A 27,061-nucleotide genomic window follows, 5' to 3' on the forward strand; every position below is an offset into this window, starting at 1 on the left:
TATGCCCTCATTTCCAGACGTGCCGTCTGGGGAAGCACCGTCCGCTGGCCAAAGTGTCCAGGGACGGCCTTGTGCGTGTGGGGGGAGGAGTGGAGCCAGACAAGCTGGAGGAGCAGGATGTCGACCAGTGGTTCACTGGACCCTGGGCCGGACAGCAGCACACTGACAACCTCAGCAAACTCAAACTCTATGCTTACGCCTGTAGGCAGCAGCTAGGTGAGAATCAAAGACTTATAGAATCCGGGTTTAGAAATTAAATTGATTAACGTGATGCATTTTAATCTATTACCATTACCATTATATTCTCTATTCTTACATCTAATTATATTCTATATTCTTATATCTAATCTAATCTAATCTAGTCTAATCTTATCTAGCCTCTTCTATTGCATTCTATTCTAATTTTTCATTATCCATGTATTAAGATTAACTGAAGCTTGTGATACCAGGTTGCCTTTACTGACATTACTTAATCCATCCCATGAACATAAGTGCATCATGAGAGTTTTCTGTCCGTCCTGCAGCTCCCCAGTTGTCCGCCCTGTCTTTGGACGACAGTCTTCTGCTGCCTCCCAAAGCCCAGCCTCCTTTAACCCCCACGTCCGTGGCCCAGCCTGCCTCCTCTGGGCAGCCTGCAGCTTCTAGCCTCGGGGCCCCCGATGGAGAGCAAGCTCCTGGGGCTCCCAGCTCAGGAAACACTCCCACCCCGACCGCAGCAGCCTCGGGCCAGCCGGGAGAGACGACCCAAGGAGGAACCGGCGAGCCTAAAGGGCCTCCTAGTGCCACACCACCAGCTAGCACACCAGCAGAAAACCCCGAACTGTAAGACCCAAACACTTGGGGAACTCATCACTACAATGTGGGCAGGGAGAACATGGACAATAGGATATCATTAAAACACTGACCTAAGGGAAATTTTGTTTCACACACATCAACTAACAAAATGATTTAATACAAGTAGTGCAGACCAGTACTCATTCTATTTGTATTATTGTCATAACTTGATTTTTGTCATTTCATGTTCTTTCAGCACTGCTGAGCAGGCGAGAATTGGCATCCCCACCCTGGCTGACTCTGTGGACAGCCACGCTCACCCACCAGCTATCGTTATTTACATAGTAGACCCCTTCCTTTGCTCAAGCGGAGCAAGAAATGGAGGGGGAGAGGAAGAAGAGGGGGAGGAGGTGGAGGAAGGCAGCATTTGGCTACTAGGGCTCCTGCGCTGCTACACAGAGATGCTACAGACGCTGCCTGAGAGCATGAGACCTGCTCTGGTCCTACAGGTAAGACGAGTCTCAGATTTCTAATTACGCTGCAGGGTTCAACAGAATTATCATTGATAAGATGTTTGGATATACTGTATGTGAACTGTGTATGTTCAAATTGTATATTTTATGTGTTATATGCTGATATTTAGACTAGTTAGGATTGTAAGTAGAATGATCTGAGTTTGGTTTGGATTGACTTTTTGAATTATATTAGCTTCAATTCATCTCTGCTGCATTACAAGTAGCAAGTTGGCTGAACATCTGCATAGCCGATCATGATCTTTTATTTCCACCCTTTTTCTCTGTATCTTACCTAGGTGGTGCCGTGCCAGTACCTTCTCCAGCCGGCCAGTGGGGAGAGCCATCTGTACCTGCAGCACCTGCGCTCCCTGGCCTTCTCCTGTTACTCCCAGTGCAGACGCCTGCTCCCCCAGCAGACACACATCAAGTCCCTGACCGGCTTTGGGCCAGTGTCCACTGTCAACTCTGTGCTCAGGAGTCCAGAGGTAATGCCTCATATTTGTATGACTTCAGATAATGCCCCAGGCTTACAAAAGATTAGGGAGAAATGGGAGGAAGAGCCAGGGATGACATTTTCAGATCTGTGGTGGGAGGAAGCACTTGAAGCAGTGGACTCACCATCTTCTTGTGGGCTCAGTCTTATTCAGTTCAAGGTGCTTCATAGAGTCCACCTTAACAAGGCTAGATTGGCCCAAAGTTTCACAGTCACATGTGATTCCTGTGGTAGGTCTGACACATGTTTTGTCATTCCTGAGACTAGTTGAATTTTGTAAATATTTTTTTAACACAATTTCTGAGGTTCTCAACACCCCAACTCCTGAAAATGCCATCACCTAGATCTTGGTTATGTGATATTATGTCTTTCCTAAAACTGGAGAAAATTAAATTTTCCATTCGGGGTTCTACAGCCAAATTCTGCTCAGACTGGCAGCCTTTAATCTGCTATTTTGAAATGCTCTCACCTAATGAGATTGCCCCATAGGGATATGATTGTTTAATTGTTTGCTAGATGTGTGTACTTGAGACTATGTTGTATTTAAGCTCTGAATTGTCTCTCTGGTAACTTTTAAGTTAGTATTTACTTTCCTAAGTATGTGGAGATGGGGAGAGGAGGGGTAGGGAGCAATGGGGGAAGGTAAAGTGGGATGGGTGGTGGGTGGCTGGGATGGTGTTGATGTTCGGGGAAAAGGGGATAAATGCTGAAAATGTCATGTTGTTATAGTAGTGTACACATTCTTGGTCTCAATAAAAAAGGAGGAAAAAAGGTTTGATTGATATAATTGATATAATTGTACTTCTACAGGATGCATCTATGTACATGCATTGAAGATAATAGAAATATACTGTACTTGTTCATACCTTTATTACATATCACTGTATGTCATCAGCTGTAGAAATTGTTTTCATGACAGTTTCAAACACTTATATCTTCCTTGAAATCCTACTAATCTCCCTTCTCTCATTTCCTCTCTCCTGCTCTCCCTGTCTCTCCCGCAGCATCCCAGCCCGCTGCAGCTGTACTCTCCCCCATTCATCTTGGGTCCTACACGTCCCAAGCAGCCAGAACCAGGGGAGGTATGGGCAGAAATCCCTCCCAAGTACAACGTGCTGTTTGTAGGCTACTGCCTGTCCCATGACCAGCGCTGGATCCTGGTGTCCTGCACTGACCAGCAGGGGGAGCTCCTGGAGACCTGTGTTATCAACATCGATGTACCTAACAGGTATTATATACTGGAGTTTGTTATTCATGGGCTTAATTATCAATATTGCATCATAATTGTCTTCACCTAACAGGTATTGTATACTGGAGTTAGTTATTCATGGGCTTAATTATCAATATTGCATCATAATTGTCTTCACCTAACAGGTATTATATACTGGAGTTAGTTATACATGGGCTTAATTATCAATATTGCATCATAATTGTCTTCACCTAACAGGTATTGTATACTGGAGTTAGTTATTCATGGGTATACTTACCAATATTGAATCATAATTGTCTTCACATTTGTCTGTAATTGTAGTTGTACTCTTCAACAGTTTCCCCACACATAAATAAATTATTGACTTTTGCCTCATCTATTCTCTGAACCACTACCCCGGTTATTCTCTCATGTGACAAGGATGCTTAACTGTCAATTCAGTGTGAGATTCTGCTCCAATCTGTATATATATATATATATATATATAAGTATATAATAAGTATGTATTCTCTTTATTCACTTCAGAGCGCGGCGCCCCAAGGTATCAGCCAGGAAGATGGGACTACAGAAGTTGTGGGAGTGGTGTGTTGGAATCATCCAGATGACGTCACTACCATGGAGGATTGTGATTGGTCGACTAGGCAGACTGGGGCATGGGGAGCTAAAAGGTGAGTGACATTAGATGAAATCCAGCACAGGCTGATGAATGATGTTCATGCAGTTGCTGATGAAGTGAAAATGGGTCACTGATGAGTCATGTTCAATGGAAAAATACCTGCCTGTTGTAAGGTCGATTTCAGGATCCCCCAGGTTTCAGTTCTAGGTCTCTGATCTCTGATTCTCACTCTACATGTTCCTCCTCTGTCAGAATGGCATGATGTTTCAAAACAAAGTGTTGTACAAGTGCGAAACTCTATTCAATTTCTATGGGCAAAAGAAAAAATCAACATTTTCTGTGGTTGCTTTTTCTGCGTTCTTGTGTACCCCACAATTCATGGTGTGTAGCCTATGACAATAAAAATCCAGGCAACAAACAAACAGCATATTTTCACCTGAGAAATATCTCCAGGATTAGCTATTTCCTCTCCTTTACTGACCAAGAAAAAAACATGTTTCTGTTTCCTCCGGTACCATCTACTGCAGTGCATATTTCCCTGCCTGCCCCTCCTGCACACAAATATCTTATAACTCATTCCAAACTCATTCCAAAGCAGAAAACATGAACATAGTGTCATGCTTGTCTCTCTTGCCTGTAAATGTACATATTGTTTATAAAGTCCTGCTTCTAATTTACAGGGCATTGCATGGCTTTGCACCTCAGTATATCACTAATTTACTTACTTTACTTACTTCTTATGAGCCTTCTATGAGCCATACTTTTCTGCTCATAGGATACTGGGCTTCCTGTAGTTCAACAAAAAATGTTTGGAGGCAGAGCGTTCATTTTCCCTCACCCAGACACTGTCTCAGTCTTCAGGTTCAGACTCGAGGCTCATTCATTCAGAACAGCCATTCCCTTTCCCGGTTTACTTCTCTGCAGTCTGTCCTTCACATCTCTTGCCAACTGCCCTGGTATTGACCAGTACTCTAATATCCATTTACTTACACACACACACACACACACACACCACACACACACACACACACACACACAAAACCTCTGGCACCTTTTCTTTGAATATGTGATGTACTTGTTCTGTCACTTGTTTTCTTTTCGGTTTTTTTTATATCTGTTTTAGTCTCCTTTGTTTTCTGCCAAGCACTTTGTGACAGTCCTGTTCAGCTCTATGAATGAACTTGACTTGACGCTACTTCTTTGTTTTCCACTTTGTTTCCCCTGCATTGTATTTCAGCCTGTGCTGTTTCCAGGGGCATGAGTAAAGTTAAGAGATGCCAGTGGACTGCAGAGTGATTCACTGTATTGATCTGACCCTGTCTCTGTGTTTCTCTCCACCTCTTCCATCCCCACTCTGTCGTATCTCTCTCCCTCTCCCACTAAATATCTCCGATTTCATCTCTCTCTCTCTCTCTCTCTCTCTCTCTCTCTCTCTCTCTCTCTCTCTCTCTCTCTCTCTCTCTCTCTCTCTCTCTCTCTCTCTCTCTCTCTCTCTCTCTCTCTCTCTCTCTCTCTCTCTCTCTCTCTCTCTCTCTCTCTCTCTCCCTCTCTCCCAGACTGGAGCTCTCTCCTTGGGGAGCACTCCCTCCACTCCATAGGTCGCCAGCTGAAGGAGGCTTGCCGTATGTGTGGGATCTCGGCTGCCGACTCCCCCTCCATCCTCAGCGCCTGCTTGGTGGCCATGGAGCCACAGGGCTCCTTCGTAGTCATGCCCGGTTAGTAGCCTGCTGGCATCATTGGTCAAGTGGTGAGGGGAGAGAGGTAGTTATGGTGACCGTAGTGGTGATGATGATCATGATATTGTAGAAAACAGGAAATATATTGAATTTAGTTTAGTTTAGTTTAGTTACATAGCGGTAAAACATAGTAGCAGACAGTGATAGTGACAAAATACAAAAAAAAAGAAAAGACAGAAAGAGGAATATAGATATATTTTACAGCTAATGACAGACACAACTGATCATAAATGAAACAAGCATTCATACCAGACATAGAAATATCCTTAATATCCTCCTGTGTGTGTGTGTGTGTGTGTGTGTGTGTGTGTGTGTGTAGATGCAGTGACCATGGGCTCGGTGTTTGGCCGTAGCACTGCTTTGAACTTGCAGACCTCCCAGCTGAACACACCCCAGGACGCCTCCTGTACGCATATCCTTGTCTTCCCCACCTCTGCCACCACCCAGCTGGCACCCAGCTCCTACCCCACTGAGGACAACACTGGTAAGGACTAGTCAGAATAATAATCATACTGTTGTTACATGAGATGAGATTACTGTTCTGTTTAAGACGGTATTTTATAAATAGATAATTGTTTATATGTGTAGCTTGTGTTTTTTCATGCCTGTCATGAAACTTGCTCTTAAAATTACATTGGATTAAAGTGGATAAAGTTAACTGTATTACACTGAATTGAATTTGACATTAAGTTTATTCATACTAAACTATTCTAGAGTAGAGAGATAAACTACATTGAGCTATTCCAAGTGACAAAAATCAAAAAAAGATAAAATGTCCTTCTGTTCAAAACTTTTCTGATACAAAGTGCTACCAGTCAAAATCAGATGTGGTCCCTTCATTCACAAATTTACCCATCAGAGTGCATACTAGTCTCAAAAGGTCCTGCAGCATTCTTGTCATACCCCAAAAATTATTACAAGCCCTACAGCCAAAACAACCTTTATCCTGCAGCTCTACCCACAATAATCAAAATGTTGAGAATATGGCTAATGTCCAAAATTTGAATTATTATTGGGCAATCAATGCCAGACCTAGAAGCTTAACTGCAAACTAGTCCAAGCTCGGTGGTTTGCAGCTGAAATTGATGGCAGAAAGTCTGATGCCAGATGGTAGAAAGTAATAGTGCAAAGAAGTTTCACTTTTCAAACACGTTCCTTAAAAAGAACAAACATTTTAATTAATCCTGTTCATTTTGCACAGGTAGAGCAGGTAATGTCTCTAGCCCCACCCATGCATTAGGCATGGGTGGGGCATAATATAATACTAATACTACTAGTACTACTACTACTACTACCACTACTACTACTACTACTACTACTACTACTACTACTACTACTACTACTACTACTACTACTACTACTAATAATAATAGAAGAATAATATTACAGGCCTATAACTCTAGTCAGCAGTTCATGGTTCACTAAATTGGGACAGTAGTGATTCGGGAGACCGTCCTTCAGTTCAGCCCCACATGACATCAGACATCCTAAAGTGACGTTGAGCTAAAACTGAATCCCTACCAGCTCCAGGGACCCTGTTCTGTAGCCGATCCTGTGCTTTCACTGCATAAAGAGATGACCTTCTGTCAGGGATAAAAAAGAGTATCACAAAAAGTATACCATCAAATTGAAGCCAAAAGCAAAGTTAGCTGGCTATAGCTGGCTTGTTAGCTCCACACAGCAAAATTCAGAAGGATCACTGAACTACTATTACAAGAATAACTAATTCACAAATTACTACAAACTTACTACAAACTTTGAAGATTTAATTTTCCTGACAGGTTGTTCCAAAGTTTAGGGCCGCTGTTTGCAAATTATCCAATTACTTCTTGTCTTTAATCAAAAGTCAAAAGAGCTTTATCTATTTATGGCTATGCTTCTCTATGTAGAGAGTTAAAAGCTCTATAATATAAACAATTAAAACAATAAAAATAAATATTAAAATCAATTCAACTGGAATAAAATCTTGAAATTCAACTGGACGCCAAGGTAAAGTGGAAAAAATGTGAAATACATTCTCTTATTTCTAGCTGTGGCAGTCAAACCTGATGAGAAAGAGCTGTACGGTTGATATTAGTTGCCAGGCTGCCAAGATTAGAATGAACTCTAAAACTTTCATTTGGTGGGCCAAATAAAACAACTTCAGATTTATCATCCTTAAAATGAAGAAGTGTTTTAGATTTACAGCACGTAGACATTCTTGTATAATGAAACACTCTATTCCTAAGAATTACAAAACCAAGTGTGAGCATATAGATACAGAAAGCATTAGGACCCCGAGTAGAAAGTTGAGGTACAGTATTTCATAGATAAAATGTGCTGAGGATGATATGGAGAACTACCCAGGGCAATAGAGAGCTACTTATCTGAGAGATATGATGCATCAAGTTTATCACTCTTCCAGTGTATTATTTGGACAACATGGATATTGAAATTCCCAGGAATAATTGTCATACCTAGCCATTAACATTTTGAGGACATCATAAATGAAATCATTGTTTTGGAGGTTGATATGCCTTAAACATGGAAACAATAGATTGTTTCTTATTAAAAGAAAATGTTGGAGATACAACAGAGGAACATTCCCCAAAAGGTACAGGGTTAGATTTAAAACTATTTCCATGAATGATACCCACACCACTACAGCCGGTGAGTCTAGATTGAGAAATTGGATGAAGTGGCTTCATTTAAGGAGTAAAACTCAGATGAGTTCAATGATGCATCTGCTAACATAAATAAGTCAGAGTATTAGAAGTGACATATCAGCAAATAAAAAAACTTAGTGTTTAACAAAATAACTTTAATTAAGAGTTAAAGCTTGATCTAAAATATCTGAACTGATAACTCCAGGCTCCAGGGCCTAGCTGCTCAGCAATTCAGAGACCATGTTAGAAATTATAAATTTAAAGAAATTACGTTTGATCCTAGTTCTGCTGGAACAGTAGCTTGATGGTCTAGTCATGCACCAGGAGAGAGCATTACATGGATCTTTTGGAGCAGCTGACACAGTTCTTTTACTTCTGTGATGCTACAGATGTAAAACAACTTAGACTGCAACTTGCTTGCATCTCGCTACGTCTCTCTGTGAGGAATTGTACAGACATCTGCAGGGACAGGTGGATGGTAAAACACTGAATTTGATGAAATGTTGATGCCAGTGAGATGCAGTTGCTCAGGGGCATAATAGGGTAAAATGGACTTAGGTTTTTGAAACTGGCATTTCTGCAAAAGGGGTGCTGGCTGATTTGGGATAGGAATCATAAAAGGGATCTGGCATCTTTGGAAGCTCTCAGAAGGAAGGGGAAAGGAACACTGATCTGATGGTTGGAAGGACCTGGAAACTCTGGATCTGGGGTGGAAGGACCTGGAAACTATGGAACTGGCGTAAAAGGGTGGGACTTGATATTTCTGGAAATTTGGTGCAGGAATCTGACAACTCTGGATATAGGTCAGGGGAGGGACCTGGCATCTCTGGAAATTGGGTGGAGGAACTTGGGAACTCTGAATGAGGGGAGGAGGAGGAGGAGGAATCTGGCATCTTTGAAGAAAAGGAAGAGGAAAGCCGTGACATCTCTGGGAGGAAAGTTGAGGGAGAAGTGGAAAAGGACCCTCATCTCTCTGTAAGGGATGTGAAAAATGTTGCTGACGTCTTTTGGAGAGGCTTGAGGAGGGGTGCTGGCTTGTAAATCCTGTCATCTCTTGAATAGAGGAATCTTCTTCTCAGAGCTGGAGGTAGAAAACCCTTCTGCCTTGTATGAAAGCACACTGGTGATGCATGGTCTTCTTGGCCTTCCAAACCCTTATTGTTATTTTATTTTTAAGCTCTGGGTTTTTCAACGCCTTGGCAAATAGTTTATCCCCCTCTTCATTCAGATGCACATCATCCTTTATGTGATGAGTATGAATATTCTTGCGGAGAGCCACAAATAATTTGGGGTTGATTTTTTAAAAATTTTATTAATGGATATAGAAGACAATGAATGAATGGTTAGGTGCACATGTTTGTATAAACTACTGTTGATACTCATGGTCGTATGAAGAGGAATAACAAGATGAGGAAGCAGAGATTCCTTTCATTTGCCTTAAGCATGACTGTTAACATTAAAGAGGCTTCGAGGGTCTTTCATAGGCTAAATCATTAGTCCCTGTGTTTATCATTTAGCATCTTCCAATATGTCTTGAGAGATTTTTGAAGGCACTCTGAGTTCTGAGATACCATGTTTTCTTCATTTGTACACCAAGCAGCATATAATATAATTATATAATTGCCATTAGAAAGAAAATAGAAATAGAAATAGGGTGAGAGAGATGGACTCCACAAACATGGGAAGAGGGACAGATGGATAGAGTTTATCAATGGTAGGATGAGTGTGTAAGGAATGAGCAAGATGGATCAAACTGTTAATTTGTCTTCCATTAGAATTTCAGTTTTAGCTGCGATCCCCTAAGCTCACGCCTGGTTCATGTCAAAGTGTCTATAGCTCTGACACTGACCAATAACAATTCAGATTGTGCAATACATAGTGAATGAAACTTATTTGAGAAGGACACATTTGTGTCCTTGATTGAGAGATATAGCCACTGACCTGTATTGTAATTATTTTTTTAGAAAGAAAAATTATATTCTGCTTATAAATTATCAAAGTGAATAAATTATTTGACTAGAATTTCTTTTGTATATCTTGGGATATAGAGAAGAAAAAACTTCAATTCAATAGAGTGTAGCCATTTTGAAATAGGCTGCAGATTTAGGCATTGGACCAACCATTTAGTTAAAGCCAGTTGTTTATTTGTGCAATCCAAATCCTCATGCTTTACTCAGTGGCTGTTTTTGCCCCAGCAGGTGGTCTCTTAGTCCTAAAAATCCCAGTCCCAAGTGGTTTGCCCTTAAAATGACAAAATTCCAGACCTGGGCTTCATTATGCCTTTTTATTAAAGACATGCTATTTGATGGTAATATTAACGGCCTCAGTGGGAAATGAACCCCAAACCAAAGCGTTGCCAGTGTTATTTTCCACACATTGAATTATATGGGGCTGTGCTGACGTCCAGAACTCTTTGCATAACTGTTCTCATTTTTGTCCCTCAGATGACATGTTTGATCTGCCCTTTCCTGACGAGCTGGAGAACGACATTGGCCATGACATGATGCTGATCACAGGGAACCTCCACCCCTCCCCCAACACCTCCCCAGTGCCCTCCCCCGGCTCCCCCTCTGGCATGGGAATGGGATCACATTTCCAGCACACCAGGGTGAGTCAGGGTCCAGTGGAAAGAAATCACCCTACAGTGGGTCCAAGCTATAGCAACTGACAAACTGTAACAAAGGAAAATAGTGTGACATGCCCACACACCCAACCTGTGAAAAAAAACACCCCATTTACACATTATTACTTCAACGTTTCTTTACAAGAAGGAAAGTGGGCTGTCTTCTGTTCTGACTCTGCAAAGGAAGGAAGAGAAAGACGGGTTGTGGTCAGACATGAGTTCAGTTACTGTTTAAAATGGAATCATTTTCCTGGGATTGATTGATCTGTCTAGTACTATGATAGTAGTCGGATAGCCCTGAAAAAACACCTTAGAAGAAAAAAATAAGGAGTGGACAATAGTGTCACAGGAACTAAGGAACTTGTGATATGAGACATGGATAGTAAGGATTTCTAATGGAATGGGCAATCTTTGTCAATCTAGGGGTTTTCTGGTGACTCATGGAACTAAGACACAGACCACTTACTAGTTGATGTGGGTTCAAATCCGGGCTTTGAGCTTTGCTGCTTTGTTAGCCGCCTCTCTCTAATCTTTACTGTCACTCAACACTGTATATTATCTAACGGGAACCAGAATTAAATCATTTGCTAAGTATAATAAATGCAGAGGAATTTGTCTTGGAGACATTGGTGTAGAGACGTATTGACAGCTTATACAGTAACACAGTACATACAGTACAGACAAGTGTTACAAGCGGGTCTGGTTCCATGGGGGTGCATTAGGGTGAACTGCACCCTCAGATAAAATTTTTGAATGTCTGTGTCTTCCCATATTTTCCCCCTCCCCTGCTCATAGTTGCTGTCATTCTAGACACCAATGCCATGTGTAGTGGAGGTTGATATTGGCATGACTCCCATTAGCTCAACAAAAAGAAGTTGTGGGCAGCAGTTTTGCTAATGCTTACATTGCCTCCTTGTGTTATGTCATCACTATGTAGACCTATTGGGAGCGAATGCAAAGAAGTGGTTTATTTTCTGAAACACTGTACTGTAGCAGGAAAACCTAGAGTCACTGGTAGAAATAGTGTGTAAGGCAGTAAAGGCTAAATGTTGTTTTCCCTGTTCAAATGGGATTGCTGGACCAGTGTTGGACAGATGCCTAATTTGCTTTAATTGCTTCCATAGCCTCTTTTGAGTGACTTGGTGACTGCAAATGTGAAGATAAAGGGTGCTGGGCTAAATTTTGTATTCAATGCATGACTGGTGAGATGAGCAAGCTTTGTCTGTGTGAACATGTGGATGACTAAATGAATTTGGCTTTGCATAGTAATGACACATTACACAGACATCCTAGCTAACTTTAACTAACTACACATTGCTGTTTGCTTTTTGATGTTACACAAGCTAGAAACCTTAAATTGTGAGCTGTTACCATGCTGTGTTTCACCATTTTCATTTTTGACTCCCTGGCCTGGTGCTTTGTATCACTCATTCAGTGCATCACTGTATGGTTTGTAAGTACGGGTTGGTGATACCTCGTTTGTTGGATTGTAGCACTTCTAGCCAAATTCATGGTTTTGGTAATTGGCTGACAATTGTGTGTGGCTTCCAGGGTTTCAGTCATAGCACAGGTTTGCAATTTTGCAGATTGTCCGTAAGTGTGTGAGGCCTTTGCTCTGTGGTGTAGTCTTAGTCTATGCTAAACAGTGGCCTTATGACCACTGCTTGTGTTAAGTGGCTTTATGACAACAGGTGTGGTGCATTTCTAAAGGTTTCTGATGGATGTAAACATTGTCATTTGGTTATTAATATAGTCTTCCTTAATGCAGGAAATATAGCCAAGTTTTCATGTCCAGCTTTATACTGAAGTGGTTCACATGGTGAAATATTTTTCTGGGTCGAGGCGGGTGTACAAGGTTTACTTATATAGATCTGTCACTGCTGATAAAATGCTGTGAGCTTTTACCAAACTCATGAGCGAAAAATATTGCATTTATTTTAGTTGGCTTCTTATGTTGCATTTTCTAATCACACTTGAAGCTTGCTTTATCATCATGTTTCATGTTTCAAATAATGGCTTAGGCTATTATTCACTTTGGAGGTTGAATAAAGCTTCACTGAACATTCCCATGCACAGAAAGGAGATGAAAAAGCAATGGTTGCTGTGCTCCACTTGTGCTCCTTCATTCAGAAACATGGCACTGTAACACTTCTTATGACATTTCTCTGGCTTTCCTGCATCCAGTGTAGGTATAACTTTAAAACTAATTTGCTGTTTATCTGACTTTTTTATTATAGAAGGTATAGAGTAAGCTAGTAATATCTGACCTTTGATCAAAGAATCAATGAACTGAGCTAACTCTTAGTTGAAGCACACCAGGTCAAAGCACGGGAAGCCAAAATGAAAAGGAGGCAAGGGGTGGCAGAAGCTAAGCTGTATCTACTGTAGACCTCTATCGATATGATGCAAATATGCAATAATATCAATTATTTTACATAAGGTATAACCAATAATAATAATCAATCTCATTAGTCTTTTCATGCAATCCCATGAAAATCAAATGCCTCCTCAGCCGGCTGGTTCTTTGCCTCACATGTCATACAAAGGATAGTGCAAGACATACGATATGCAGTAGACTATAATAATCTTTTCCATTCCATTGCCCCAACAGGGCAAACAATCCCACTGTAAATATTCAACCCCCATTTCTGGACAATACAATACTAATTCTACTACTAAAGTATTACTAATAATACTACTACTAAAAGTAGAATTAGCATGACACAAATGTTCAAAATAATTGTAGGATGAGGATGGATCACTGAATACTAGAAAAAACAATGACCAAGGATTTGTTAGGAGTTGCTAATTAACTGCTGGCCTTCTCCTCTGTGTGCATGCAGAGCCAGGGAGAGCGCCTGCTGTCCCGGGACAGTCCACCAGAGGAACTGAAGCAGCAGCCGCTGGCTCTGGGCTACTACGTCTCTACAGCCCAGGCAACTGGACTTCCTCACTGGTTCTGGGCCTCCTGCCCGCAGGCACAGAGCCAGTGTCCACTGTTCCTCAAGGTACTGAAAACACTGCATGTGTGAGTGTGAGGAAAAGGGAGAGAGAGAGAGGGAGAGAGAGAGAGAGAAAGAGAGAGAGAGAGACTAATATTTAGTACATTTATGAAATTGACAATGATAGTAGTACTTGTATTCATATTTTGTTTAGTGTATGTTTATGTGGTAGTGTGTGTGTGTGTGGGTGTAGGTGTATGTGTGTGTTTATGTTTGTGTGTGTGTGTGTGTGTGTGGGTGGGTGCTTTTGATTAATATTGAAAATCAAGTGACTATCATGTATTTTTTAGCATGATTTATTACTGAAAAAGCTCAATTTCTCCCTGATTTAAAAGTGCGGGTATAGTTGCTCTACTTGATCTGTTATTCAAGCACCCTTGGGCACGACATCTTACATCTACCCCTTTGTTTCTCCCTTTAGGCCTCTCTCCACCACCACATCTCCATCGCCCAGTCCGATGAGCTGGTGTCAGACAAGACCAAGAGGACGCCTCACCCCCTGGACTCCAAGACCACCTCTGATGTGCTCAGGTGACGACATAACATGTGTTCTCTCTTAAATCCTGCTGGAAACTTCTGTATCATCTCTATCACATCCCCTCCCTCAAATACGTAGTTTAGGGATGCATACATAGGGACGCAATTACACTAGGGGTGCGCACAAGTCCATTCTCTCATGCTCGACTATTCAGTGTGCGGCCTAAACACATATTTCAATATCGGCTATGTGCCAAGATTTATCAAGGCTAAAGCAGATTATGGACAAAGAGAATCATGTAGGCTTACTTTCTGCTCTTTAGTAATTATGTTGGCAGTGAGGGCAGAAGAGATTCTTTCAGTTTGGGTTCGGTGACACAAATGGAAAGAGATTAGTGCCAATAGAGATTGTATTTGAATTGTATGAATTTGAATAAAAAAAAAAGTTGAATAATAAATTCAAAAACTAACCCTAACCCTAATCCTAGCCAACATTGATCCCCAAATAAATATTCAATTATTTGAATATTTGGTTTTAATGACCCGTCCCCAAGTTATACCAATACTGGTATCAAGCTCTTTTTTTACACACAGAAGGATGACGCATCTCTCTAATGGTAGAAATGTGTTTATTTGTTTAAGTCTACATCGTTGAGTACAACTATTAGATTAGATTGATACTTGGCTGTTACTACAAGTTTCATACCTTATTGGTTTTGGCAGTGAAAAACTGGTATTGCTGCATCCCTATAGTGTATTATGAATAATAAAATCAATCATAGTGGATTAAATGGATTAACTTTTAGTATATAAATCATTTAAATCCTTTTTATTTAAACACAAAACTATATTTTTTTACTCAGTGTCGTTAAAACTATATTTTTCAAGCATATTTTTTCACCCTGTCTATTCACCAGGTTTGTGTTGGAGCAGTACAACGCCCTCTCCTGGCTGACGTGTACCCCTGCCACCCAAGACCGCCAGTCCTGCCTGCCCGTCCACCTGGCTGTGCTGACACAGATGTACAATGCCATCCTGAACATGCTTTAGCTTCGTGGACTTAAAAGGACACCCTTAGGGAACTGATGGTTACCTTAATTTACTGTGTGCCTACGCTTCCTCTTTCTGGGCACCAGAGAGCACCAGAGCGCCTCTGTTGTTGGTTTGGGTAGACAGGGATTGATGGCCAAAGACAGGACAGCACAGCAGGTCAGGCTCTCCAATGCCTGGGGAAATAATATGGCTATGTACAGCAAAATGCTCTGAACAAACACTTTGGTTAGCCAGGAGACCATGCCCACCCAGTGCAATTTGTACCTTCAAAACTGTCTCTCTCTGCAACATTGTGCCAATCATGGTGCTTTCCATGGGAGAAACAGATGGAGCGATCCTACTATGCCCATTTTACTGACATATCACAATGTGTGTTAACCTTCTCCTGATCAGATTAGCATTAGTGTAGAGCATCATGCCCCGCATGGGCGGACTTATTAATGGCATTTGAAGCCTTCGTGGATGACATTTAAAGGGCCGTCCTGTAGGAGTCTCTTTACACCCTCACCTGTGAAGAGAGACATCTGAGCAGAGCCTCTTTACTCCATATTGTACAACCAGCAAAATGACTTGACAACAGCAACACATTTGCTTTGTTACATCAGTGATGTTTTTACATTTTTGTACAGAACTATGTTTTTGAGTTCCTTGGGACTTGCAGTTCGTTAATGAAATTTTCACCTTTACTCTGAAAGGGGCAAAGGTCCTAATTCACTCCAAAGGGAGAGCGTTTGATAATGGCACTTTTTCCTCACCTTCCAAAGTGACAATTTTATTGTTGTAGATATGAACGCAATGGGAAATATTTGACCAGTGAAGACAGAATTGTTGTTTATAGTGTAAGACATACATTTGCAAAGAATTGAGACTTATTTTTGAATATTTAAAATAAGAAAATGAGAAACATTAAATAAGGCCTTTTTCCCAATTTACTATTAATTGTCTTGGGATCTGAATAAAAATTGTCATTTTAATGAAATTGTAAAAATGCCATATTTATACAAATTATATCATGTCATAGAATTTCATATATATATGTATATAAATATATATTACCTCTTCCAAGCAGCCACTTAATGATAATGATAATGGTGATGGGCATATCCATCTCTTTATAAGTGGACACAGTATGAACCATTTATCAAAGACAATGCATTTTAGTTGTTTTTTTTTTCTTTTCTTTTTTTACAGAAACTGAACATTTTAGCTTTTTATTTAATGAGTTTAAATTAATAAACTAATTGATGCAGGAGAGATATATTTATAAAGTGTTCCTCTTCTGCTAAACAAACTTGAAATAGGCAATAGATTACCATGGTATTTGAACATTGCAAGGTTGTTGTATATTTAAGAATTATGCTTTATTTCATTGGCGCTCCTAAATGATGTCAAGCGAACATTAGAAAGGCCTGTCTCTTGAGCTTCACTACGCAGTCTGCTATTTGTAAGATTCCTAGCATGTTTGTATATACACTTTTCAGCTGTGTTTTTGGAATTTCTTAAAGCTGTACATTTCATGCTGGTTGGTTTACTTTCAAGTGATTCATATCAAAGTATTTTTTGCTGTGAGCTTTTTTTGATATACAGTATACAGTATGAAACTCATTTAATTACAGCCAAGAGGTAAATTGCCAAGTAAATGTACGCAAATGTACAGACTAGGGCAAGTTTGCAAAAATTTGTTACATCTGCCATCACTTTGAATATCAAACAGATCCACTTTGGTGGGAGAGATCTGTGACTTTTACACTCTTTTTTTAGTAAATTATTAAAACTCTTGAAAATGATGACGTGTTGAGTGTGCTCTTTTATTCGGACGATGCATTGTAAACCGCAGACCTTGCTATAAACAGGATTCATTCTAATTTAATTTTTCCTCTTGTCATTGTTCTTTATATTGATATTTGAGACTGTATATCCAGTAAAAGCTGGATGTTTTCCACTTCAGTTTGAGCAATACGGCTATCCACAGTTTGATTTAACAAGCAGTGTGAAGGGGAAGATAAGGCTTTTACTACACTGTGCTGTCAACACAGAGGTGTGAATGAGATTATTTTCCAACATCTGTCCCCCATATTGATAACTTACACATCCAAAGAGATTATATCTACTAGGACTTTGCCATATTGTAGTGCACAATACTCCTATCATTGTGAATAAGGATGAATGTAGGGCAATGGAATAATATCCTGACATACTGTATAAGTAAGAGCAATGTTTACTGAGAGCTTCCCTGAAGCAGAAGATAAACATTAGTGATAGTATCAAGTGATTATCCCCAAGGTTTTCTTCCTGTTCCACAAGCTAGTCTGGTTTTAAACCAAATGGGTTTGGCTCACAAATCCAACTCAAGTCCAACTGTAAAAGCTGAGGAAATTATATTTGAAACTATTTTAAGTACAGGAATGAAAGGAAGTAAAGTAAATAAAGTTTTTGAGACAATACCACTTACCCTGTCCTTACCTGTGACAATGGGACAGTGTTGAAAAACTAATTGGCAAAGGCAATGGCAGTAAGCCATTGCACTCTGTGCAAAACAAGGAGTGCCACGTCAAATTAGTCTAGTGTATAAGCTCTGAGTCACACACAGCCTTATGAGGCCATCAGGGCAGAAGGCTCCTGGACACCCCAGGGCTCAGCGGCTTGTCTGATGTTTGATTTAAAGGACCCACTGCTGACTGAGACGCCGTCTCCACAGCTCGACGCTCGGCTGATGCTTGACATAGGTGCAGAACGAGGGACAATATTAAATATAAGAAAAGTGTCAACTGCCAATGAAGGAGTGTGTATATATGTGTGTCTGTGCTGAGTGTGTGTGTGTGTGTGTGTGTGTGTGTGTGTGTGTGTGTGTTTGTTTGGGGGCTGGGAGGGGGGGTTACATAAGAGGGAGAGGGAGGTTAGATAAGAAAATAACATAAATACATTAGTAGAACAGATGTTTTTAAGGACTTTTAAAGGACTCTTTGTGTGTATCTAATCATTCTAAAGGACGTCCTTTTTAGGGAAGGTAAGAGCTGTGCTCTTTTGGAGTGATATAGTGGCACATATGTACAGGGAATGTGGCCTAATGATTCTACTGCAGCTTTAGGGGGGTTAGAGCATGTGAGAACAGAGTAAAGAGGCAGTGAGGGAGATTCTATTTGACCATCAGGGTCAAATAAAAGCACCTACTTGAGAGAAAACCTGAATTTCAATGAATCCATCACTTGAAAAAAGCCTAGTGGACAACAAAACTAGACAAAAAGTAAATCTTTGAGGGACTGGGCCGCAGAGGAGGACATGAATGAAGAGGAGTTGGTAGTGGAGGAGTGAAAGCCACTGAAGAGTCACTTGTCGTGGCTGGGCTGTCTAATGGCCATCACGACTGGAGGAAGTGGACCCTTAATTGACTGCAATGCGTTTTTCACAGATGGCCTATTAGACCATGGCCATTCACCTGTTATCTGGCCCAGCGCATGGCTGCAGCCAAATGGCCTACAGAGTGGACAAAGGAGCCGAGGGTCTGGCTTGGCAAAGCGTTAGTGCAAACACAATTAGTAGTCAATGGCATTTTATCTCCCTTTTCTGCCAGCGATGGGCCATGAGAAGACAAGGTTGCTCAACAAAGCCATCTGATGAGAGCTAAGAGGTCGACTTAATGCTAACCCTCCAGCCTTTGAAAAAAAACAATAATTGAAGTGGAATGGAAAACTATAAGCCACATTGAACTTATTACTGTCTCGAAACAGAATGGAAATGACCAGAAACCTATCATTTCTATTCACTCAATATTGAAATATAATCAAAATGTATTTCAGATCCCTAATTATTATGTTCATGATCAATATAGACTATAATCACAACCTGCTGTTGGCAACAATTGGCAGGTTAAAATCAAAGAGACGCTGCTTCATTCTAACCAAGTTGGAAGATCTTTATTTTCTCCATATTTAGAAAAAACATGATTTGGTAAATACAAAGAGTTTTTATATCACCAACAATCCAGCTGTTGAATTTCAACATTATCCTATTAACAGCTTTCCCTCAGTATTTTACAACAACCCTCGCTCCCCTTTCTTTTCTCTTTTTCTCCGTTGTACGAGAAAAGTGGTGCCAGCAAAAAAAAAAAAAACGTTGAGTGAACATGTGAACTAGCTTAGTGCTAGTTACATGCTTGTCAGCTGTGAATGTCTTGGTAAGTGGTGATATTAATGTATTTTCTATAACTGTCATGGATACAGATGCTTCTAATCTTTCAGAAACACCTTTTGTGGAGATGGCAAAAGGTTTGCAGTAAAATATTTTGTGTCATTAATTCTAATCCGACAAAGTTGATGTAAATGTAATTACAATCCCCAAAATATACAAAACCTAAAACACCTTCACACTATCGCAACTAATTACTGCTAAGAATGGACCAGTATAAAGCCAGCTAGATTAAAAAATATGACTTTAGGTCACAACCTTCAAAATAAAACCCTTATTGACAAATGTGTGTTTCATTTTTTATACTTTTTTATTTTTAAGGCAATGTCACCCTCCTTCCAGTCTTCAAGCGATCTCTAGCTGGCTGGACGCAGTTTAGGAATGGAAACCTAAGTAGCATAACATAACACTACTAATGATTCCTTCCAAACATCAAGTGCATGGAATAAAGGTAACCCATGCTTATGCTTATTTTTATCATCAAATCATGCATCAGTTACTACCACAGATCCAAGCACATGAGAGCTAAACCACTCCAACAAGGCCAACAGCAGTACTACCAAAGTCAATTCAGACATGCACATCCAAGCAGATTCAACACAGACTCAACCAAAACGTTACAATCACTTAGACAAACCAAGATCTAGATGCTAGCCAGCACTGCTAAGCATAAAGGCTGAGGTCCCAATTTGCATCTTCTTTACAAGTAAATCCAACATGATGCTGGTAACACCACATGAAGAAGGACTTTAACTTTGACATAACTAAATCACAATTACAAGGCCGCTACACAGACGAGTCACATTAAATCGAATTAATGCCAATTAGCTTTATGTCAACTTTAAAAGAGGTCTGGCAATCACCACTTTCACATGTGTTTTCAAAGCAACATAAGGCAACTAACAGAGTTCTTAAAAGGCCAAATAGTTGTTGCATGACTTGCAGGTGCATTAGTCAAAAAAATATTTACAAATTATTTAATGTGCAGAGAGGAACAGTGGCTGTATTATTACCCATTTTATACAGACATTTTATATATACACTATGATATGTAATGACTCCACAAAACACAATTCATCATGTTTGATTTAATTGAAAAATTGTTGTGAATAGTTGCCCCGTGATTTTTTAATAGGAATTAACATGACTTTTTTTTTCCACAGAATTCACCATCCTGTCTCTTGGGCGACAGACAGCGGCCCAGACAGAAGAGAGGTGTGTTGAAGAGCAAGGCTGAAGCCATGCTGTTGCTCCAGATGGCCCTTTTGGAGCGCTCCACTTCCAGGCGTGACTTTGGCGGGACAGAGCCATGTGCTGTTTTGACATGCCCTCTCTCTCTGAAGTGGAGGCAGCTGGGGGCTGTAGCTTCACACTGCCTCAGTACAGGGAGGTAACGCTGCTGCTGCTCCTGAGGTTAGAGAGAGAGAGAGAGAGAGAGAGAGAGAGAGAGAGAGAGAGAGAGAGAGAGAGAGAGAGAGAGAGAGAGAGAGAGAGAGAGAGAGAGACACTGCTAGGGTGCCTATAGCTGCCTGTGAGGTGTCTGTCATAGCAGCCTACCCACTGGTCATGCAGGGGGACAACGTGGTGGGTCCTATCTCTGCCTGAGTCCTGATACTCCAGCCAGGGTCAGCAAGGGTTCATGGCTCTGGCTGTGGGTGGTACAGGTCAGGGTCATCACCACCCGCCAAAGGTCTGCGAGCCAGCAGTATGAGTCTGGGGGGTTGTGGGACTGGGACTTGTTGTGGTTTATAAGGTGACAGGTGCAAGAACGGCTTCATCACCAGCTTTGGCACACTAAATGGGCCGTCTGATAGATAGACGTGATTTAAAGTCAGCCAGCAGACATTAAAGACGAACAGGAATCTGGTCAGTATGAGTTTCACCCAGCCTGAAGATCATGAGAAGAAACTGGTTTGAGACCAATCCTGGTTTCTATACCTTGCAGGTTTCCCCAGATTGGGAACATATTTTTGAGGACATGTTGAGATATGAGCTGTCCAAAGTGGAAGTCTGATGGTCCTGGGGAGGCAGGTGCTACAAGGATCCCAATTTATTTATTTGGATTCACATTAGTTGTTACAATGGCAGCAATTATTCTTTTTGTGGTCCAAATGAAACATTAAAACCTCCATCCCTAGATCACTGTAATGATACGTCCTCAAAGACACTATACATAGACTTGCATGCAGTTACATATATCTATGATTGTCCACATAGAGTGCTATTTTTTTTTTTTTTATAGGTGTGTGTGTTAAAAATAATGAACAATCCCTCCAGTGTAACCATAACTAACTCCCCTTCTATGTTATAAACAGTGCTTTAATAGTGTCACTATGTCCGTCTATGTTTTAATGATGAACTGTGGAAATACTAATATCAGCAGCCCCTCTGCCTGCATTTCCATAGAGGAGTCTAGTTTCTATTATTAGCTCTTCTCTCTAGTATCATTTCAATTAGCGGCCTCACTTTCCCTGTGCTACAGTGCTAGGCCAGCTCCAGCCGAGCAAATCCTCAGCTATCTTCCAGATGGCTCCAAGGAAGTGCAGCTCTTGGCACGGCTTACACTCAACACAGAGAGCCATCAACAGCTTTTGTTTAAAGGGTCCCTGCCGAAGCGACAGAACATCTGCCAACTCAGCACGGCAGCCTGTTTGAAAACATCTGATTTTGTCTCGGAGTGCTTTCCATCCCGAGCCTTTCCATTTGCATAAATAGTTTTTGTTAGGCAGGGGCCTGAAAGGAGCACAGAGAGTTTGCAATTTCTCTTCCTGTAAATCTCTCATTGCGGGGTATTACATCCTTCAAGCCAAACGAGAACTCCACTTAACACTTCAGCCAATGTAAATAGAGGAAGATAAAAGCTCTGCGGACTTCAAAGCCGTCCCTGCGAGCCCCTCTTCTGCACACATCAAAACGCCTGTGAGAAAACAATCTGTCATTTATGTCGGATATAAAACTCTGAAGGACATTAATCCCCTTGATGATTGTACCCCACAAGCTATCCAAGAGGGATGAGTGGAGATGTAGACCTGCAAGAAACTTATAATGAGGAATGAAACTTTGCACAAATTTTGGTTTAACTCAGTGTCTGGCTCCTCAATGTGGCTGAAGGTGCGCTTTGTCTCCTCAGTATTACTGAACTGGAATTATTGAATTGTGGAAGTGATGACATCGAGATCGGCAACCAGGAGTCTGTTACAGGTCTGAAGCACACTGGATTTAATCTGATGTAAAATAACACATATTTCCCTTGCTGTGTCATTAATTTCATCACTTCTGTTTTACTGTATCCATGGATGATTCCCGTTCCCTGGGTTTTATTGTTCTCATTTCAGGCAAGTTACCGTTGATTGAAAGGTCATCTGCTGCTGCTGTATGATTGTCAAAACAATGTGAAAACAAAACAACATAGGTCTGACAAATTCCTCAGTGTGTCACCGTCTTATATATGTTAAATAAAAGTTTACAGCTACTAATTGCAGTCCTAAATGATGGGGTAAGTAAGGAAGGATGGTGGATCAAATAGAAATTGAAAATGGTGCTATGAAGGATATAGATGGAAATTAAAAGAAGAAAAAAAAACACCTTCACTTGGCTTGTAGGCATTTAGGAATTTCATATCTTACCCATGATTACATGATATAGGTTAATGGGTGTGGATCAAAACAGATGTCAGTCTGTCAGTGAAAGTAACAAGAGGTTGAATTGATCAATTGACCCTCCTTGTGTGTAAACACAGACATCTGCACTGTTCAGTAAACTTCTTGAAACAACCTACCTTAATGGTAAGAAATCTATGAAAATATTACTGCAAGTTAATCTAAAACCAACAGCAGTATTCTTAGAGGATGGGTGAAACAATGAGCAAACAGGTGTGTGTGTGTGTGTGTGTGTGTGTGTGTGTGTGTGTCTGGCACTACAGTAGCATGTTAAGTCACACAATTTGGCATAGTCAAACTTCCCATATCTCTGTTAGAAAAAGGATAGTCGCAGTCTATCCTAACTATCATTGATATAGCCTAATATAATAATATATAAATGCACACCTGTGGCTTCATAGCAGTTAATTAAATATTAATATACAAACCCCAAATCACCATATAGCCAAGCCTAGGTTCTTATGTGTCCCTTGGCACTTTGATTAGCTGTTCAAGAACTATATTGCTAGCTGGAAATCTTTTAATATTTTTGTTGCATAATTGAATGATTATTGATTAAAAATGAAAGATTTATTGAACATTTGCATTATTTCCTTTTTAATACAATGGTGTGTTACTGCTATTTTATAAAAGCAACCAGCCACTGCACGCTTCAAACTCCGCTTGACGTCATGAAGCACAGTCTCTTATGGCTTATTGCTGACCCTGTTCATTAATTAGCCTATTACGCCTAATAATTCATCAGAAAATGGATAGTTCCAGTCCTTCGTTGTGATTGGCTGAGACATGTTTGAAGCCGTTGTAAAATACCCAGTAAAGGCACACCTGTAACAACATAAACGTTAATTTAGATGTTAATGCGCTAATCGAAAATCACCGGTAATTATGTGTCGCTTAGCAACCATAGTGTTTATGTAGGCTACTGTTAAAGAACTATATTGCTTGGCAGAGGATGAATATTATTATTATATTTAACCTAATTATTATCATTAATAGGAAAAAAAAAAGATTTATTGAACAATTGCCGTTATTTTCACCGCCATTTTATAACAGCAATAAGCCACTAGATGCAGTGCTTTACAGTGTTTACTCTTCTTCGTGTCATGAATTAGGCTACAATACTACTACTCTACTACTGCTACTCTAAAATCACTGTAAATCATGGTCTCTCCGGGAGTATTGTTTGATCTTGGAAGTTAAAAAATGTGAAAGTTTAAAGAATGTCAGAATTGTAAATTGTAATGTGAATTGTTTCTTCAATGTATTTTTTGTAGGCTATTTTGAAAAGACAAATTAGCCAACAAAACTATCAAGGAAGGATCAAGGAAGGAGAAGTTGTAAAAGATTAAGAGTAGAAGCAAGGGGCCTCGTGCTGAAGCAGTGAAGACAAGAGAAGATGATTCTTAGATTTTCACTTCCATCATTCCTGCAATGCTCTCCGTGTCCACAAGGGAGAGTTGTTAGTCAACAGATGAAGCATTGGATCATGTGCTCACCTTACTTATTATTTTTAGAGCATACAGTTCTGACTGTGAACACAATCATTATTCTACTATACTTGCCAATTAGGTAGTCAACTTGTGACACATAATGTTTAACTTAATATCAAATTAATTACTAATCTTTGAATGCACTGTGAATTTCCTCTCATACCGACAGTGTGTGTCACTCTCAGACACTCTCAGATGGACAGACAGACAGACAGATACACACACACACACACACACACACACTCACACACACACGCACACACAAGCAATTCAGGGCAATGGTCGTCTACAGATTATAATTATCACAACAGTCATGGAGAGAATACAGTTGGAACTGAGCTCTGGAAACCTCTTTGGTAAAATGGCCACAGAAAAAAATCCCCATGAATTCACAATCTTCTGGCACAAACACACAAAGTAAAAGCCATGCCATTCAATGAGTTCAACCTCTTTATATAAACTTAGTGTCATGTAAACTGTAGCTGAAAAACCAAATTATGGGCCTGCAAGCTTTTAGACTATTAGTCAACTAATCAGGTGTAAGGATCTTAGTCAGTTCAGACATTTTAATGTACACTTGCGCATCTTTTGTTGATTTTTTTTTTTTTTTTACTGTATATGAAATTGAATTTTATTTGTATGAATGATTTCTTGGAAAACTACTGATTTTAGAGAACTTCACCATATTTCACACAGTGTAAAGGTGTAATTTCTTTCCACCCATATCCCTCTGCTATACTCAAAATAAAATATATATTTCAACAAAGGGAGTAACTACACATCTGGCAACACAACAGAATTCACAAATTTGGACTCATCAATACTGGATGTAAAGTGATCATTATGCACGATTACACTGATTTGCTAGAGGGCAATTCGGGAACGAAACTGCTTATATTCATGAAGTCAGTAGACTATTTTATTCGTCAACTAAAACATATGAACATTTGTTCTTTCAGAGAATCATGTTAAGTCTAAAACGCTTTTACATGCTAATATTTGGGTTGACCTGCATCTCATGATGATTCTTATCCTTTTAAACCCAAATAATGACAGCTAGGGAAACACACACGCACACACACACACACACACACACACACACACATACACACACACTGACAGGAGAGAGAGATAGAGAAAGTCAAGTGCCATATAAATAAAAGGTCTTGCTGGAGGCACTTACTCTGCAATCTCCTGGAAATTGTGTCTTAGCTCAGCTAGTCCACTCACATTGGAGAATGGGCTCCAAATCAAAGCCAGAATCGCCAAGCCCTGCAGTCATTAGAAAGACAGGCGAGTGAGGAACACATAATAATGATCCATTAGCTTTCTCTCCTTGCATATATTCAAGATCCACCTCTTATGCTAAGATAAATCAGCTTACTAGCATGACCGAAACCGAGAACATAAGCGCACATCCCTCTATCCCCCCTTTTCAGCTTCCTTTTTTAATTCACATTGAGGATCCACGATTGCATGTAAACCAACACTGTGATGGTGGGGAAATTCGATGTAACATTCTGAGACCCAACGTTGTGCCTGTCTGCCTTGATGATCACAACAACTGACATGCTATCAAGGAATAGTGAGCTTCCTCGTGCCATGAGCCCTGCGTATGTGGCGATTATCATTACAATAACAATGACAGCATTCATCTTTTTTAACGACGATTTATTGACCGTGTTCATCAATACTAGACAAGGTAGCAAGGAAGAGTGATCCTGGCTTGGCTGCTTCCAGTGTGCCCCTCTCTCTCTCTCTCTCTCTCTCTCTCTTTCTTTCTCTCTTTCTCACTCTCCCTGCTTTCCTCTCTCTGGTTCTAATTTAGTCGTCCTAATCATAAAAGCATCACCAAGCTGCCGTTGCAGGGTAAACCAAGAGGTGAAACGTGCCCCTAAAAATTCCATTTTCACTCAAGTGGACCAACACAACAAGGAACACGCAGTAGACAAAGACCGGCTTCTCAGCTGCCAGATCAAATGGCAGAGAGGTTGATTATTAGAGACAGACAACAAACAACCCTCCTGATGCGTGTTTGTAGTTGTGGTCGTCAGAATGGAAGCTAGTAAGCACGCGAGGCACACTTTGACGTGTGTGAATCCACATGGGGGTGAACATACATTGCCTAATGCAGGCAAACTCACACTTTTATCTCTGCCTTTTGAACATGTGAAAGTAAGCGGCGGCACATGCGAAAGACACAGACACCAGCACACACTCACACACACACATAGACACACACACACTATCTTCCCCCCTTCTACAATCAAGTCAATGCTAAGTCCCTGACTTGCCGGATCTGTTTTACCAGAGTGTAAGAATGAGGACGGGCTACACAGGCTTCTCACCCGTACCTATCGGGGTGCGGGGGCCCAATACTGTCTATCCATATTCTCTCCCATTACGTCCCCCATCTAAGCTGGCAGGCCCTCTGACTGCATATAATTTGAGTCATCAGTCTCTATTTCTATGCAGCAGATGTTTCCCCGTGTCAGCAGGGCCCCTGACAAAGCAAGATGGAGAACCCTCCTCTTTTAAAGAGTTGCACATGAGTCTCCCTTCTCTCCTTCGCTTCCCTTTGCC

General features: G+C 40.6%; 1 protein-coding gene across 1 annotated transcript in view; it reads left to right on the forward strand.

Annotated features, from left to right (window-relative positions):
* Positions 1–16,934, forward strand: part of LOC139916950 (mediator of RNA polymerase II transcription subunit 13-like) — a 91,053-nt gene extending 74,119 nt beyond the window's left edge. The window contains exons 20-31 of the mRNA XM_078288498.1: positions 18–216; positions 525–822; positions 1,031–1,283; positions 1,586–1,774; positions 2,787–3,010; positions 3,518–3,660; positions 5,165–5,323; positions 5,664–5,828; positions 10,434–10,597; positions 13,456–13,620; positions 14,036–14,145; positions 15,009–16,934. Coding sequence (XP_078144624.1) covers positions 18–216; positions 525–822; positions 1,031–1,283; positions 1,586–1,774; positions 2,787–3,010; positions 3,518–3,660; positions 5,165–5,323; positions 5,664–5,828; positions 10,434–10,597; positions 13,456–13,620; positions 14,036–14,145; positions 15,009–15,141 — 2,202 coding nt within the window. The 3' untranslated portion in view covers positions 15,142–16,934. The remainder of the gene's footprint in view (positions 1–17; positions 217–524; positions 823–1,030; positions 1,284–1,585; positions 1,775–2,786; positions 3,011–3,517; positions 3,661–5,164; positions 5,324–5,663; positions 5,829–10,433; positions 10,598–13,455; positions 13,621–14,035; positions 14,146–15,008) is intronic.
* Positions 16,935–27,061: the final 10,127 nt, after the last annotated feature.

The sequence above is a fragment of the Centroberyx gerrardi genome, chromosome 2 (genome assembly GCF_048128805.1).
Source record: "Centroberyx gerrardi isolate f3 chromosome 2, fCenGer3.hap1.cur.20231027, whole genome shotgun sequence".
NCBI lineage: Eukaryota > Metazoa > Chordata > Actinopteri > Beryciformes > Berycidae > Centroberyx > Centroberyx gerrardi.